We start from the raw sequence: 17,791 nt of genomic DNA, 5'->3' as shown, positions 1-17,791 counted from the left end.
TGCAGAACCATGAAATGGTTTGGATGGGAAGGGATATTGATCCATGGGCAGGGACAGCTTTTCTTTTATCCCAGGGTGCTCCAAGCCCCATCCAACCCAGCCCTGGACACTTGCAGGGATGGAGCAGCCACAGATCCTCTGGAACAACCAAAATTTTGGGAATTAACTCCCACCATTGGAGGGCAATCCCTTTTCCTGTATGTTAAAAGCTCAAATCCTGCTCCCACTGCTTTTTGCAGATTTTTCCCTCAAACACAGCCCACCTAGAACAGCAAATTGCAGCACTTTGCTCACCAGCTTCCCAAATTCCTCGTTCCCAGGCAGTCCTGGCATCTCCCACTCCCAAACCTCCACCTCTCCCAGATTTCTCCCTTTGCAGGAGCCTCCTCGAGGCTGATCAGCTGCCTCTGTTTGTTCCCATTCCAGGGCTGGGAGAGCTCCCACATTCCAGGGAATGCAGAGCGCTGAGTGGCACAGACAGCTCGGCACATCCCCCCTGCAGTTCTCCAGCTCCTCCAGCACAAGGATCTCCTGTTTGCCACGAGGGCCATTCACACCCCACTGGGAACCCAAATCTTCTTGGGGACAGCTGTGAGAAATAATCCTTTGGTTTATCAGAGGGGAAAGCTGGGAATTCTGCATCAGGCACATCCCCCCTGCAGGAGTTTTCCAGCTCCTCCAGCACAAGGAAACGCTGCAGAGAGCCCAAGGAGCAGGGAAATCAGGGAATGCACATTCCTGAGGCTGCAGGAGCTGCAGCAGGGTCAGGCCAGGGTGGGACTGAGGGTGCATCAGTGACCCTGAGGGTCCCTTCCAGCCCTGACATTCCACCATTCTGGGATCTGAGGAAGCCATGGAGCACAGGATGGCCCCACAGAGCTGGGCCCAAGCAGAATTCCCTCTGTTTTTCCCACCCAACAGGTCAGGAGAGAACCCAAACCTCTGAGCACCAAAAGCCCCCGTGACAACCAAGAAATTGTTTAAATCCCACTGGCTCCCACTCCAAACCCATCCTCACAACAGGACTGGGATCTCCTCTGTCCACCCCTGGTTCATTCCTGCCCCATCTCCTGCTCTCTGAGGGAAGATTTGTTGGGATTGATCGGCTCTCACTCTGTGGGATTTCAAAATAAAGCTTAAAAAACCCCAAACCTATTTTCCCGTGTCCATAAAGGTGCAGGCACACGGAGCTCAATCTCCCACACTACCAGGCAAAGTTTTCCTTGGATTCACCTGACGGACAAAACCCTCTGGAATTTCCTAACATTAAAAAAATATAAAGGAGAGATTCCCAATTCCTTCTTTGCAGGCAATTCCCAAATTTCCCCCATGAGCCACGATTTTCCTGTCAGCCACAGCTGGGTTTGATTCCTGCACCCCCACACCCTGCAAACCCAAAACCCCATTAAACACGAGGAGGAAGGAACCCCATCCCATTCCACACATTCCCACATTTAGAGCAGCCCAAATTTCCTACGGAATGGGGTGCTGGGGGTGCAGATGGCGGGGAGAGCTCTGGCAGCTCTCACTCCCAAAAACCAGGAGCTGTTTCTGGAGCAGGTGGGAAGAAGGTGGGAACAGCCAGAAAACCCCAGAACTGTGTGTGGGATCGTGCCCCTCCCCTCCCGGCTTGAAATGGGGGAAAAAAAAAGAAAAAAAGGCAATTTTTCCTTCAGAAAAAGCAGCTTTTTACATAAGAAAAGCAGATTTTGACCCAAAAAACCCCACAGATTTTTAAAGTATAATATCACTTTTTTTGCACAAGGAAAGCAGATTTTTAAATAACAATATCACTTTTTTTGCACAAGTAATGCAGATTTTTAGACAAGAAAACCACTTTTTTTTGCACAAGAAAAGCAGCTTTTTTACACAATTAAAGGAGGGTTATACTAAAAAAATGATATTTATACACAAGAAAAACAGATTTTTATCCAAAAATGAGGGTTCTACTCAAAAAAATTAGATTTTTACTCAAGAAAAACAGATTTTTATACTGGTATTTTCCTAAAGTGTGGTTTCAATGATAACACAAAACACCAAATGTGCAGCACAAGATGAAAATTTTTAAAATACCAAGAAACACATAAAACCCATCTAAATATAACCTAAAAACTCCTAAAAATACCTTAAAACCTCAAGTTTTAAGGCCTCATCTTGCCCTCAAAGCCCAGCAGCCACCAAGAGTTAAAATAATCTTTGCCTCCATCATTCCCAGCGTGCCTTAATCTCCCGTTAATCTTTCCTCCCCCTATTCCCAGCGCCCAAGTAAATTCCAGCCCTTATTTTCCAACTAAAAACAGCTTTTACCAGTTATTTTCTCTTCATCCATTCAGACCGATTCAATTTCTAACGAAAAAAAGGGAAAACAAACGGAAAATAAACTCGCTTTTCTGTCAGCTCGGAAGGGGCTTTTCCCCGATTGCTGGGAAAGCAGCTGGCATCTCAACTTTAGGATTTTCTGGGAAAATCCCAGCTGTTAACAGCCGAGCCAAATCCCATTTCCAGCAGTGCGGGCTGTTTCTATCTTAGGTCCACGCGGGAGGAATTTAAGTGGAATTTAAATGGAATATAATTGGAATCATCCCGGCATCTCTCTCTGTGTGAGCACCGGGAGAAACCACTGGGAAAACCGGGAAGCAGCCAGGCTGAGACACTTCCAGGGAAACCTGCGGTGGGAATGCTAGCCCGAGCATCGTTCCAGGGAAACGTGACAGCCCAAAACATCATTCCAGAGAAATCCTAGCAGTCCAAAACATCATTCCAGAGAAACCTGACAGCCCCAAAACATCATTCCAGGGAAACCTGACAGCCCCAAATGCGGTTCCAGGGAATCCCAGCAGTCCAAAACATCATTCCAGGGAATCCTGGTACCTCAAAAAAATCATTCAAGGAAAACCTGACAGCCCCAAACGCGATTCCAGGGAAACCTACAGCTGAAATCGACAGCCCAAACTGCTATTGCAGGGAAACCTGACAGTCCAAAACATCATTCCAGGGAAACCCACAGCTGAAATCCACAGCCCTGAGCGCTATTCCATGGAATCCTGACAGCCCCAAACACGATTCCAGGGAATCCTGGCAGCCCAAAGCAGAATTCCAGGGAAACCTAAGGGTGAAATGCAGTACCCAAAACATTATTGCAGGGAACCCTGACATCCCTAAGCCCAGGAAAACCCAGGGGTGCAATGGATAACCCGCCGCTCCATACCATAGGCAGCCCCCGCGCGGTTTTCCAGGGATATTTGGACGCTCCCTCACGGCTCTTCCTCGGGGAGCTGCCGAGCAGAGCCCGGCGCCGGGGCTGCCTCAGGGCGGCTCGCACACCGCCGGCCCAGCCCGGCTGAGCCCGGATTAACCAAAGCTCCCGGGAAAGCCGGGATCAGGGACAGCGGGGGGAGCGGAGCCGGGATCCAGGGGATGCCGAGGGATAACGGAGCCGGGAGCCAGGGGATGCCGAGGGATAACGGAGCCGGGAGCCAGGGGATCCCTCGGGATAACGGAGCCGGGGCTGAAGGAGCGAGGGGAGCCCGGCACGGACCCCCCCGGCCTCACCTGCGGCGGAGCCCCGAGCTCAGAACCGGCCCGGGGGAACAGCAGTGTCCGGGTTGGGCTCAGCCCCGTCAGCCCGAGGGGTCAGCAGGATCCTGGGGGTCTCGGCCCCCTCAGTCCGAGGGGTCAGCAGGATCCTGAGGGGGCTCAGCAGCGTCCGGGGGAGTTCAGCAGTGTCCGAGGGGCTCAGCCCCAACAGTCCGAGGGGTCAGCAGGATCCTGGGGGGCTCAGTAGTGTCCGGGGGATCAGCAGGATCCTGGAGGGTCTCAGCAGTGTCCGGGGACGTTCAGCAGCTCCAGTCCAGGGACTCAGCAGGGTCTAGGGGGGCTCAGCCCCGTCAGTCCGGGGGCTCAGCAGGGTCTAGGGGGGCTCAGCCCCGTCAGTCCGGGGGCTCAGCAGCATCCAGGGGCTCTCAGCCTCCGGCGGGGGCTCAGCTCGGCCCGCGGGGGGCTCAGCGCGGAGCCGCCGCCCTCCTCCTCCTCCTCATGGCCGGGGCAGAGCGGGAGCGGCCCCGCCTCGGCCGCAATGGCCGCGGCTCCCGCGATGCTGTGGCTGGGCCCGGGGGCAGCGGGGAGCGATGGGAGAGGATGAGGAGGAGGAGGAGGGAGGGATGGCGAGGGAGGGCCGGGCAGGTGCCGGGGGCGGCTCCGGCCTCACGAATCGCGCACGGAGGGAAGGGGCGGAGGCGGCGCGGGAGGGAGGGAGAGGCGGGGATGGGGAGGGGATCGGGGGTGGGATGGGGGCCGAGGAAAGGCTGGGATGGAGAGGGGATCAGGGGAAGGTTGGGATGCTGAGGGGGGTGGGACAGTGTGGGAAGCGGTGAGGAGGAGAGCAGAGGGATGCGGGAGGGAGAGGTGAGAAGAACAGGGGATCGGAGGACGTGGAATGGGGCGCTGAGGAGAGATGGGGAAGGCTGGGACGGTGAGGGGATGCTGAGGGGATTGGAAAATGTGGGATGGGGTGCTGAGGGAGCAGAGGAAGGCTGGGATGGTGAGGGGATGGGGGAATGGGGGATGACGAGGTGCTGAGGAGCTGTGAGGAAGGCTGGGATGGTGAGGGGATGGAGGGATGTGGGATGAGGTTCTGAGGGAGCAGGGGAAGGCTGGGACGGTGAGGGGATTGGGAATTGTGGAATGAGGTGCTGAGGGAGCAGGGGAAGGCTGGAGGGGCCGAGGGGAGCCCAGGGAAGCAGGCACGGGCACTGGAGCTCATCTGTTGATTCCAGGCCCGCACCAGGGCAGGTTTCCATCCCCCAGGGCCGCTCCCATTCCCCGGGACCATTCCGGATTCCCACCCCTCAGGCCCGGGGGCTCCAGCTCTCCTGCCGGCACCTGGGTGGAATTCCCTGACTTTTTTTTTGCAGGGAAATTGGCTCTCAGGGAAAGCAAACCAAACGGTAAAAGCTGCTCATCCCTCAGTGCGGGAGGAGCAGGGCAAAGACTGCCCAGACTGGAGCGTTTGGCAATCCCAGCCCAGGCAGGAATTCCCAATTCCCAGTGTCCCATCCATCCCTGCCCTGTCCCATCCATCCCAGCCATTCCCTGGCTCCTGTCCCTCCATCCCTTGTCCCCAGCCCCTCTCAGCTCTCCTGGAGCCCCTTCAGGCCCTGCCAGGGGCTCTGAGCTCTGCCTGGAGCCTTCCCTTCTCCAGGGGAGCATTCCCAGCTCTCCCAGCCTGGCTCCCGCGAGGTTTACCAGAGATCCCTGCCCTCCTCTTCCTCTCCTGTCTGACCAGCAGTGCCAGAAACTCCAGACTCCCCACGTTTGGTTCTTGGGAATTAAATAATAACATTATTATTATTATTGTTGTTGTTATTATTATTATTATTGTTATTGTTATTGTTGTTACTATTATTACTATTACTATTATTACTATTATTGATTATGATTATGTTACTTTTTTTATGAGCACCAAACACACAAACAGAAATTATTTGACACAAGAAACCTCCTGGCACTTTGGATTTTGTTCCTCATCCAAAAACAGAAGCGATAAAAAAAATGTTCTCCTTAAAAAAATAATTAATTAAAACATATCCGCCATAAGAAGTAAGCAATAAAAACATTTTCCCCTTAAAGATTAAGTAATAAAAACATTTTCTACCTTATAAAATAAGCAATAAAAGCATTTTTTGTGTGTATAAAATAAGCAATAAAAGCATTTTTCCTTATAAAACAAGTAATAAAATTATTTTTTCCTTATTTTATAAGTCATAAAAGGATTTTCTCCTTTACAAATTCGGCAATAAATGCATTTTTCCCTTTATAAAAAGGGGAATAAGAGCATTTTTTCCTTAATAAAATAAGGAATAAATCCTTTTTTTCTTCTTTGTAAAGTAACTCATAAAAGGTTTTTTCCCTTGGTAAAACAAGCAATAAAAGCATTTCTCCCTTTTAAAATTAACAATAAAAGCTTTTTTTTTTTCTTATAAGATAAGCAATAAAGGATTTTTTTCACTAATTAAAATATTTAATAAATTATTTAGGGGCCTCTTTCTCTCCCCAGCACATCCTGAAAAATTCCTCTGAGTTTTTGCCCTGCCTTTGGGCAAACCAGCAGAATTCCGTGATGGAATGGTGGATTTCATCCCAGTCCCAGCAGGAAAATCCTTCTGTTTTACTCATGGAAAAATCCTGAAATGGGCTGAGCTGGGAGGGCCCTTCCAGAGCATTCCAGGATTTTGGAGGTGAGAACCAGGACACCACTCCTGTGCCTGGAAACAAAGGGATCTTAAAATTCCTGGGTTTTCCAGCAAGGAAAAAGAAAAGTTTTATCTGGGGAAAGAAATTCCCTCCTAAAAAAAGCCTTGGATGAGTGGAGAGGGGGAGTGGGTTTTGTACAGAAACCAAAAATTCAAGTTTTGCTGGAATTAAAAACTTCCAGGAAACAGCAAAAACATTAAATGTTCCCCAAAAACTTCCTTTTAATTGTGTGCAACAAAATTCCACGGAGCCTTTGGAAACAGCAAGGAGAGAACAACAAACTCTGAAATTAGCTGGAAAATGCTAATTAAAAATGCTATTTATAAATGCTAAATTTTAAGCCTGGCAGTCCCAGAACTTTTCCTCTAATTCCAGATTCCCACGTGCCAGGCTCCAACATAATTCCAGCATTTAGGATTCATTCATTTTTCAGATCTCAGTGAATCCCTGGCCAATCCACAACAAAGGAAATCATGGGAGGGAAGGAAATGTCCAAGCCCTGGAAAGGTTCCTCCCCATTCCCTCATATTTCCTTAGAATATTTTCGTCCTCTCTCCCAAAGAGAACTTCCCATCCCAGCTGGAGAGTTGAAAAATTTTAAAACTGAAAATACAGAAAAAGAAAAAAATTAAAGTTTAAAAAAGAAAAAAAAAAAAAACAAGAAAAAATACAGGAAAAATAAAAAATTAGAGGGAAAAAAATTAGAGGAAAAATAATTAGAGGAAAAAAAATTAGAGGAAAAAAATTAGAGGAAAAAAATTAGAGGAAAAAAACTAGAGGAAAAAAAACTAGAGGAAAAAAAATTACAGGAAAAAATTACAGGAAAAAAAATCACAGGAAAAAAAATCACAGGAAAAAAAATCACAGGAAAAAAAATCACAGGAAAAAAAATCACAGGAAAAAAAATCACAGGAAAAAAAATCACAGGAAAAAAAATCACAGGAAAAAAAATCACAGGAAAAAATCCTCTGCACATTTTAACTTTCATTTAAATATTCCAAATGTGTGGAAAACAGGTGGAAAAGAGCTGGATTTGCACTCAAGGAGGTTCCTGCATTCCCTGATTTCCCTCTAGAGCCACCATTCCCCCCTTTTTCCAAGTTTCCAAGAAAAGGAAGAAACTCTGGGAATAAAGGCAGGAAATTGGGGAAAATCCCCAGCATGGACCAGTGCTCCAGAGTATTCGTGGAATTCCCTGCTCAAAGAGCTGAAAGTCCAACTGTTCCCAAAAGCCCAGGAGGTTTCGCTGGATTTGGGGAGCACCAGCAGCTCCTTGGGCTCACCCCAGCTCCCTCCTGGAGAAGGGCCTGGATCAGGCCCTGGGAACCCCTCCCGAGGAGCCTCTCCCACCCCATTCCAACATCAAATCCATTTAAAACCCCTGGATCCCACCTTTCCTTTCCTTTCCCACTGCACTTCCAGGAGAGGAACTCAGCCCCAGGATCTGCTGGGCCAGGCAGCGAAGCCAGGCCTAACTCAGAGCTCTGTTTTATCTAAGCCAGGCTCAACCCCCCAGCCTCGTTTTCCCCTTTTGCCAAGGCCCTTCCCAACCCAGGACACCTGGATCTGATATCCAGGGCTGGGAAGGGCTGATCCCTGCACCTGGATTTGGGATTTCACTGCCAAATCCCACAGCAAGAGACCACTCCATCCTCTTCAAATATTCCAATAAAGCCATTCCCCATTCCTTATCCATGGTGAATGTAGATGAGCACCATTCCCCTGAAAAGCTGTTCCATTCCCTGGGAAAGCTGTTCCATTCCCTGGGAAAAGGATAGGGTGGCACCAGCAGATTCATTTGATTGTTGTTTAATTGGAATTTAATTGGAATGGTAGCTGTTCTTTATATAAAACTCTGTCGCTGCTGCTTTAGGAATGTGACCAGAGTTTTCTACATTATCCCATGATCCCAAACTTATGGGAAGTTTAAAAAATCCCTATTGATTGTATGGCTGATACTAATGGGAATTTGTTGGTAGCAAACTGATAACAGTGACTTCAGACCAGGATTGCATTCCCAAGGATCCTTCCTGGAACTGCAAAGGGCACAGAGCTGCTCTGGCAATCCCAGCCCAGCCAGGAATTCCCAGTTCCCAGTGTCCCATCCATGCCTGCCCTCTGGCACTGGGAGCCATTCCCTGGCTCCTGTCCCTCCATCCCTTGTCCCCAGTCCCTCTCAGCTCTCCTGGAGCCCCTTCAGGCCCTGCCAGGGGCTCTGAGCTCTGCCTGGAGCCTTCCCTTCTCCAGGGGAACATTCCCAGCTCTCCCAGCCTTGGAACATCTCCGTGGCCTCTGGGGTCACTCGGCAGCTCCTCATCCCACCCATCCATGGGATTGTTCTCCACCCTTTCATTCCTGCTTATCCCACTTAAGCAGAAGCAAGCAGGGAATTTTTGTATCCCAAAAAGGAGGATCCTGGAGTGGGATGTTGGCCCCGCTGGCAGTGTGGGTTCCCAGCTGGATCCTGGGATGAAAGGGATCCTGGCACAATCCTTTCCCTAATTTTGTGTGCATTGCCCTGCTCAGAACAGAACAAGATCCAATCACAACCAAAGTGAAAATGTAGGAGAAAAAAAATATAAGGAAAAATCAAAGCAGCCGGGGTCCTAAATTTTCCCTGTGGATCTCCCCAGGTTCTTATCAGGCACTGGGATTCCCAGGGTTACTCCCACAGGGAGGTGTGGTGGCTGCAGGAGGTCCCTGCCAGCCTGGATGGTGACAGGTTCCCCTGTCCATGGAAAGGGTGGAATGGGGTGGGATTTAAGGTTCTCCCAGTCCCGAACCCTTCCATGGCCTGTGATTCCAGCCGTGGAATTCCCGGCAATCTGAAGCCCAAGGAAGGCAGCAGAGCTCGGCAGTGACAGCGAGCCGGGCCGGTGCTGCTGGCATTTCGGGAATGGGATTTGTGCCCTTGGGAAAGGGGAGCGGCGGGGAAGGGGCTGCCCGGAGCCCGCGGCTGTGCCCGTCCCGTTCCCGGGCTCATTCCCGGGCCCCGGTGCCTGGATCCCAGCGTCCCGGTATCCCGAGTGTCACTAGGTGTCACTGCTCTCCCGGCAATCCCGGCCCCGCTCCGCATTCCGGGATACGGGGCTGAGAGGGACACCGGGAGCCAGGAAACAGGGATGTGTGGGACAGGGATGGGGAAATGGGACAGGGATGTGTGGGACAGGGATGGGGAATGGGACAGGGATGTGTGGGACAGGGATGGGGAATGGGACAGGGATGGGGAATTGGACAGGGGTGTGTGGGACATGGATGGGGAATTGGACAGGGATGGGGAATGGGACAGGGATGTGGGAATGGGACAGGAGTGTGTGGGACAGGGATGTGTGGGATAGGAATGGGGAATGGGACAGGGGTGTGTGGGACATGGATGGGGAATTGGACAGGGATGGGGAATGGGACAGGGATGTGGGAATGGGACAGGAGTGTGTGGGACAGGGATGTGTGGGACAGGGACGGGGAATGGGACAGGGGTGTGTGGGACAGGGATGGGGAAATGGGACAGGGATGTGGGAATGGGACAAGGGTGTGTGGGACAGGGATGTGTGGGATAGGAATGGGGAATGGGACAGGGATGTGTGGGACAGGGACGGGGAATGGGACAGGGGTGTGTGGGACATGGATGGGGAAATGGGACAGGGGTGTGGGAATGGGACAGGGGTGTGTGGGACAGGGATGTGTGGGATAGGAATGGGGAATGGGACAGGAATGTGTGGGACATGGATGGGGATTTGGACAGGGATGGGGAATGGGACAGGGGTGTGTGGGACAGGGACGGGGAATGGGACTGGGATATGTGGGACAGGGAGGGAATAGGAGCTTTCCTGCCTTCAATTGTTCCTCTCATAATTTAAGAATGGGACTTTTCCTGCCATAACTTCGGGATGGGACTGTTCCTGTCCTAATTGAGGGATGGGATTTTCCCTTCCATAATTTAGGGATGGGATTGTTCCTGCCATAACTCCAGGATGGGAAGCATTTCCCGTGGAGTTGCCAAGAGCTGGAGGTGAAGAGCTCAAGGACAGAGCTTGAGCCACGTGCCTGCTGAGAAGGGAGAGAGCCATGCTGCAAAGGGGAATGGTGTGGAGCTCCAAGAGCTCTTCCAGCTTTTGCCCTGGCTGCAGGAGCTGCCAGCCCTCCCTTGGCTCCTTAGAACCAATCCCATCTTCTCCTTCCAGCAGGAAAACAGAATGTTCCCACTGGATGAGGGAGCGAGGCAGGGCCAGCACGGCCCTGCTGCTGGGGGGATCTCGGCACTGAGGGGACCCCACGGGGGATTGTCATTGCTAAAGGTGACCCCTAATGGTGCAGGGGACAGGACAGGGGCACAGGTGGCATCCACCATCCAGCTCATGGCAGAATCACGGAATGGCTTCATTGGAAAAGCCCCCCCAGGTCACTGAGTCCAAAACTGCCCCAGCACTGAGGCCCAGGTGCCACCCCAAGCCACCACAGCAGGATGAATCAGCTGGAAAGGGTTTGGAAAACATCCTTTCTCCAGGCCTTGGCCTCTCCACCGGGTCATTCCCATGAGGAGCATCCCAGGAAATCCCCAGGTGCCCCAGGGCCAGCACGCCCCCATGGGCAGGGATTGTCCCAGCCCCTCTGATCCCACACAGATCCCACATGGACCCCTGGGGCTGTTTGGGATGATCCCACACAGATCCCTGGGGCTGTTTGGAACGAACCCAATTCCACATACTGATCCCTGGGGCTGTTTGGGATCATCCTAATTCCACACAGAGATCTCTGGGACAGTTTGGGATGATCCCACACGGATCCAGGGGGCACTTTGGGACGGTCCCATCTCCACTGAGAAAGGACAGCACAGGGTTAAGCTCAGCTGCCGCTCCCAGCTCCGCATCCTCGCTCTCCTCCAGGAAATCTCCAAGTCACGGCTGGGCCGGAGCTCGGAGCTGGGCCTGGCCGTGCTGCCCATCCCTGGGAATGCTGCAATGCCGGGATACACACCCAGCCCACGGCTCTGCTGTCGGGAGCTGCTGCCACCTCCAGCTATTCCCAAACCTCCAAAATCACCCGTGGGAAACTGGCCCGGGGCAGCCCCAGGCTGGGCAATACCCTGAGCGGAGGGGGACGAGAATTCCCAACAATTCCCAGGCGTTTGGGATTCCCAGGGAATTTGGGTTCCTGGGGTGCTGGGGCGGCTGGGCAGGCATGGGCAGTGGGATCCAGGGGTTCCAGGGCTGGCATCGCTCCTCTGGCACCGCCCCGCGCACACGGGAGGGCTCCGAAACGCTCGGAGCTGGATCTGCCATAAAAACAGAGCTGGGGGAACTTTGGGAATGGGGGTTCCACCACCACAGCCCACAGGGCCCCAAAGGGCTGCTCTGGCTCTTCCCGCGGCTCCCAGGACTGGCCCTGCACTCCTCATCACAGGAACCCCCTCCAAAATGTGTTTTCTCAAAAAAACCCCACTCCCACTTCCCTGGGAGTGCACAGCCCGGAGCTTGCTCCCACTAAAACCCACTGAGAAATCCTACAAAATCTGATCCCTGCGAGTTCCCCTAAAAGCACTCCCAAACCCATTCCCTCAGAGCCACTTCCCAAAGGCCTCTCCCTCAGGAAAGTCCATCCCTGAAATCCCTTTGCCAAAACCCAGCACAAATCCCACGGGCAAAAATCCTGTTCCCCCATTCCCCCAAATCCCCCTTCTCATCCCCCTCAGAACATCTCCCACCAAAACCCATTCCCCAAACGCCCCTCACATCCCCCCTAGCCCATTCCAGCTCTGCAAGCCCCAATCCCATTCCCCTGACCCCCAAATCCTCCCTTCGCACACCCAGAGCCCCTGCCAGCCCCTCTGTGCCCCCCAAACCCGCTCCTCTCCCGACCCTTTGCCATGCCCGACCCTCTTCCCTCTTCCCAAAAACGCCGCTCTCCCCATTTTCCTGACCCCCCATCCCGATTCCCAAAGATTCCCCTCAAAGTCGCTCCTCTTCCCGCGCCGACCCCTCCTTTGTCACCCCAAATCCCCTCCCTCCTTCCCGTTCCCCTCCCTGACCCTTTCCCATCCCTCCAACCTCTCTCCCCACCCTTTTCCCCCTCCCGCCCCAAACCTTCTCCCCTCCCTCCCGCCCCCAAACCCTTCTCCTCCCTTCTCCCTCTCCATCCAAACCCTTTCCCCTTCCTCTATCCTCAAACCTTCTCCGCTCCCTTCTCCCCCTCCCTCCCCATCCAAACCCTTCCCCTTTCCCCTTCCTCCATCCTCAAACCATCTCCACTCCCTTCTCTCCCTCCCCATCCAAACCCTCCTTTCCTCCCTCTCTCCCTCACTCCACCCCCTCTCCCCTCCCTTCTGCCCGTCCCTCCCTATTCCCACCCTCCCTATCTCCACCCCAGCCCCTCTCCCGTCCCTCCCTCCATCCCTGTCCCCCTCCCCTCCATCCTTTCCCTCCCTCCCGGCCCATCCCGGTCCCTCCCGGGGCGGAGCAGGAGCGGAGCGGGCGGTGCCGGCCGGGCAGCGCGGCGGCTCCGCGGGCGCGGGGCAGCGCGGAGCGGCCAGGCTGGGCTCGCCTGGGCTCGGCACGGCTCCGCCCGGCCCGGCTCGGGCCGCCTGCATGCGGCGGCGGCGGCGGCGGGGCTGCCGGCAGGGATGATGAACGGCTCCTCGGCGGGGCTCCCGGCGGGGCTGAGCGGATCCCTGGGGGCTCCGGCGGGACTGAACGGATCCCTGGCGATGCCGGCAGCCCCGAACGGCTCCTCGGCGGCGGCGGCGGGGCTGCTGGCGGGGGCCGGGGGCGCGGCGCTGGAGCTGGAGCGGGCGCTGCGCTGCTGCACCGCCGCCTCCGTGGTGACCGACGGCAGCGGCGCGGCGGCGGACGAGCGCAGCCTGTACATCATGCGCGTGGTGCAGATCGCCGTCATGTGCGTGCTGGCCCTCACCGTGGTGTTCGGCATCTTCTTCCTGGGCTGCAACCTCCTCATCAAGTCCGAGGGCATGATCAACTTTCTGGTCAAGGAGCGCCGCCCGTCCAAGGAGGTGGAGGCGGTGGTGGTGGGGCCGTACTGACCGCGGCGCCGAGCCCGGGCTGCCCGCCGGACCGACAGCCGGACAGACAGCCGGACTGACCGCCGGACTGACCGCCGGACTGACTGACCGCCCGCAGCCCTCCCGCGGACACGCGGGGTCTGCCCGGAGCTCTTCCTACTCAGAAACACCAGGCGAATGGATGCCGGCATGCCGCAGGTCGGGAGATGCTCGGGGTGGCCGGAGCCGCCCATCCCGGTCCGGTCCCGCCGCCCGCGGCTGCCGAAGTAAAGCGTGCTCTGATGGCAACAGGTCTGGGCTCCTTATTCCGTCCGCCTCCATCCCTTCCCCTTCCCTTTCCCCTTCCCCTTCGCTCCCGCCCGCCAGTCCCGGGATTCGGCCGGGATGAATCTGTCCCTGAGCCCCCGCGGCCCGTCCGGCCGGGATTTCCCGTCCAGCCGGGCTAAATTTTCCCTTTCCCAGCGTTTTTCCGGCCCCGCGGCTGGCCGAGCGCGGGACCCGCATCCCTGATCCCCCGGAGATGCGGGAATTGCGTTCCTGCCCCTGTACCCGGGGGAAGCACCCAGCCCTGCCCGGCGGGATCCCGCTGCCCGGGAATACCGCGGCAATTCTGGCTCGGGGAAAGCAGAAAATCCAGGTTTTATTATCCCAGCCACAAGGCGGACCAACAGGTGACTTGGCGCGGGCACATTGCAGGCAGGGAGAAGCCACTGCTCCCACGGGATTTGGATTTCTCCGTCCGTTCCTTCCTCAGGGATCTTCCCGAGCTGTTTCTCCCAACCCGGGGGCTCCGCTGGCTCCTGGATAAACCCGTGCTCCTGGATAAACCCGTGCTCCCACAGGCGCTTCCCGGGAATCCCGGCAGCGGGATGGGCACGCAGAGGCTCCCACAACCTGCGGGAAAATCGCTCTCCCGCCACCCAAATTCCTGCCGGGAAATATTGATTGTCCGCGGTTTTTAGTGCTGGAAGCTTTTGGAGCTTCCCGGTTTATCCCGGGGCTGGAGATGGCCGAGCTGCCGAAATTTAATGGGCGCCCCTAGGAGAGGTTATCGGGAGTTTAGAGCGGGGATGGGGAAGGTGAAATCCATTTACAGCTGGGCTGGAAGGGGTGGAAAAAGCCGGAGCTGCCAGAGGCGCTGGTGGGAGAGGCTGAGGCAGAGCAGAGCATCCCCATGGAATCAATTCCCCGCGCCCGGCAGGAATCTCGGCAGCGATCCCTCATTTCCAGCCGCATTCAGGGGAGGACAAAGAACAGATCTGCCTGTTCTCCCGGGAACAAACACACCCCGGGTCGGGAATCTCAGAACTGACATGTTCCCCAGGCTGCAGAGATGTATCCAAAATTCCCCTTTTTTACCCTTCAGTGCCGGAGGAACGTCGGGAAAAGAGGAATTTTAGGATAGCGCAGTAAGAGGGAGAAATAATGGAGAGGTTTCGGTCATTCCAAAGCATTTGCAGCTGTTGAACTGGAATGCTTTGCGGTGTGGTGGAGAACACGAACACTCCCGAATCCTGGAATTCTTGGGCACTTTTTGCCAGTTAATTCATCAGGAATCCTTCATTAATTACAGGGAATGCTTAGAGTGGAACACATTTTAATTAACCTTAATTCCCGACACCGGAATTCCAAGCCAAGGCAAACTCCTGGTTCTGACCTCAAATTGTGGAATTTTCAGCCTCAAGACCCCTCCTTGCTTGGTGCCCCCGCTCTAATCCAGTGTTTGTGGCTCTAATCCCTAAAAATATCCCTCATTTTAGGCAGGGATGTGTTGGGGAAAGGGTTTTTCCTGCTGGGTGATGTGGGGTTGTTGGGACACATCCAGAGCATCCATGGGATTTGGGAATTGGAGAACAGATGGGATATTTACAACCTGAGCCTGGACTGGGAAAGGGAGGGGGAAGAAGAACCTCTCAGACTCTGGGACCACCTCAATCCCACATTTTTGGGGTGATGGAGGAGCAGGAACCTCACGGGGAACCGAGATTTTCCAGCTGCTCCCACCATTTTTAGGCAAACACCTGGAAAGCTGCAGGAATAATCTGTGGGATTGACAAATTTTGGATTTTTTGGGGTGAACAACACCCAAAAATTCCCAAGGAGGGCAGGTCCTTGATGGAATACTTGGAATTCTCCTGGAGCACAGCAATGCGAGACTCCAGAGTGACTTTGCTGGAGCCGGGGTTGGAATGCTCTCACCCCAGGCTCCCTGAATTCCTAATTCCTGTCTCCACAGCCATGACATCATCCCCATGGATTAAATCCCAGTGCCAGCAGCTCCGGGGCAGAGCTCAAGGCCACATACCCTCAGTGTTCATATTTCAGCTGGAAAATCCCAGAAAAACCCTCTGCTGGGAATAAACCCCCCAAATCCCATCTGGATCCCAGAGCCACCCGCTGTCCCTGCTCCCCCAGGAATGCAGGATGGGAGAACAAGGATGGATTTCCCCTTTCCAGCCCCAAAGTGATGCGGATCCATCCCTGGACAATCCTGGAGGCGCTCCTGGAGCCCCTCTGGAGAGGCTGGGCTGATATCTCAGCCGGGAAAAATTAATTAAAATTAATTAAAATTCATTAAAATCACCCCTGGAGCTTCCAGCGCCTCCAGACAGCCCCGGAGGGCTCCAGGTAATGGCTCTGGGGTTTTCATCCTCTATTCCCCACCTCTTTTTGGGAATCCTTGTCCTGCCCTGGAGGGGAAGGAGCACTTTGGCAGCCCAGCCACACTGGGAGTGAGGGGGTTAATTCCATTCCCATGTTCAGGCCACATTCCCAACGATTTTTAAAGCAGCTCGGCTGTAATGAGGGAAAATCTGCACCCGGAGTTCATTTGGAGCTAAAAAGTGAAATCTTTGTAGGGACAGAGCAGCTCCAGCTTCCTGGTTTGCTTTAATATTTATTATTCCAAATGGAATCCGTTCCTGGATCCTGCAGCCCTGGGGCTGGCAACTCTTAATGAAAGGATGTTCCCCAGAAATCCCCATATTCAGCTGGGAATCTTTCTAAATATCCCAATATTCACCTGAAAAATATTTACCACTATAAAATTCCTTATATTCAGCTAGGAATCCCTCTAAATATCCCAATATTCAGCTGAGAATCCATCTAAAAATCCCAGTATTCACGTGCAAAATATTCACCGCTATGAAGTTCCTGATATTCAGCTGGGATCCCCCTGTAAAATTCCTGGTATTTGGTTGGGATCCCCCCTCTAAAAATGCCAATATTCAGCTAAGAATCCCTCTAAATACCCCAATATTCACCTGAAAAATATTCACCACTATAAAATTCCTCATATTCAGCTCGGGATCCTCCTCTAAATATCCCAATATTCAGCTGGGAATCCTTCTAAAAATCCCAATATTCAGCTGCAAAATATTCACCACTATAAAGTTCCTCATATTCAGCTGGGGTCCCCCTCTAAAAGTCCCAATATTCAAATAGGAATCCCTCTAAAAGTCCCAGTAATCAGCTGGGATCCTCCTCTAAAAATCCCAATATTCAGCGGGGAACACGCTATAAAAATCCCAGTATTCAGAAGATAACCCCTCCTAAAAATCCCACTATTCAGTTGGGGACCCGCTTTAAAAATCCCACTTTTCAGCTGTCCCTCATTAGCAGGAGCCCATTAACGATCATTAAGGAGCGCTCATTAGGGGCTGCTCCCCCTCCCGGGCCTGTTTGTGTCCGTGGATGGATCGGCTCCCATTGATCCCAGCGGGAACAACGCTCCAGCCCCAGGGCACAGCGACCCTTCCGTTCCCCTGGGACACAACCCAGCAGGGCCAGCTCCGCAATTACCCGCTGGAGTCGCTGTCCCAAAATCGGAATTTTGGAACCAAATTTCTCCAGGCAACTCCCAGCCCCTGAGCCTGGAATTGTAACTCCCAAATTCTGGAGTCAAGGGGTTGGCGCAGGAATTATTTTGAAGCGTTCAGGGAATGTTGGAATTAAAGGTTGGTTTCTCCCATCACAAAATTCCCTGAGTCTTCCAAGGTGAAATTCTAACAACAGCATCTTCTCCCTTCGCTGAACTGAGTTCCAGCCCAAGGAATACTGGTGGATATGGAATTTCCTCCCTCTGGAATATGGGAGAGCTGGGAATGCTCCCCTGGAGAAGGGAAGGATGCAGGAAAACCTCAGAGCCCCTGGCAGGGCCTGAAGGGGCTCCAGGAGAGCTGAGAGGGGCTGGGGACAAGGGATGGAGGGACAGGAGCCAGGGAATGGCTCCCAGTGCCAGAGGGCAGGGATGGGTGGGACAGTGGGAACTGGGAATTCCTGGCTGGGCTGGGATTGCCAGAGCAGCTGGGGCTGCCCCTGGATCCCTGGCAGTGCCCAAGGCCAGGCTGGAGCACCCTGGGACAGTGGAATGGGATGGTTTGAAAATCCCTTCCATCCCAAACCACTCCATAATTCCATGATTTATCCAATGGTCACTGATGCATTTACTGTGATCTGGTTTTTTTTATAGACACCTTTATTATTTCATGCCAAAAATCCGATATTTTTTATCGCTGGGGCCCAGAC

At 53.7% G+C, this 17,791-nt stretch overlaps 1 protein-coding gene across 1 annotated transcript; it reads left to right on the top strand.

Moving 5' to 3' along the window:
• The first annotated feature begins 12,862 nt into the window (after positions 1-12,862).
• RPRM (reprimo, TP53 dependent G2 arrest mediator homolog) lies at positions 12,863-13,541 on the top strand. The gene has a single exon (XM_054278368.1). The coding sequence runs from the start codon at positions 12,869-12,871 to the stop codon at positions 13,283-13,285; it is 417 nt and encodes a 138-aa protein (XP_054134343.1). The 5' UTR covers positions 12,863-12,868; the 3' UTR covers positions 13,286-13,541.
• Positions 13,542-17,791: the final 4,250 nt, after the last annotated feature.

This window comes from Melozone crissalis, unplaced genomic scaffold (assembly GCF_028551555.1).
Source record: "Melozone crissalis strain CALT ecotype California unplaced genomic scaffold, PUWL_Pcris_2 ptg000023l_1, whole genome shotgun sequence".
Taxonomy (NCBI): domain Eukaryota; kingdom Metazoa; phylum Chordata; class Aves; order Passeriformes; family Passerellidae; genus Melozone; species Melozone crissalis.
The sequence above is the reverse complement of the archived record's forward strand: the minus strand, read 5'-3'. Positions and strand labels throughout refer to the sequence as shown.

What these genes read in the sequence shown, in the direction of transcription:
- RPRM (XM_054278368.1), top strand. Translation starts at nt 12,869, where the DNA reads ATGATGAACGGCTCCTCGGCGGGGCTCCCGGCGGGGCTGAGCGGATCC.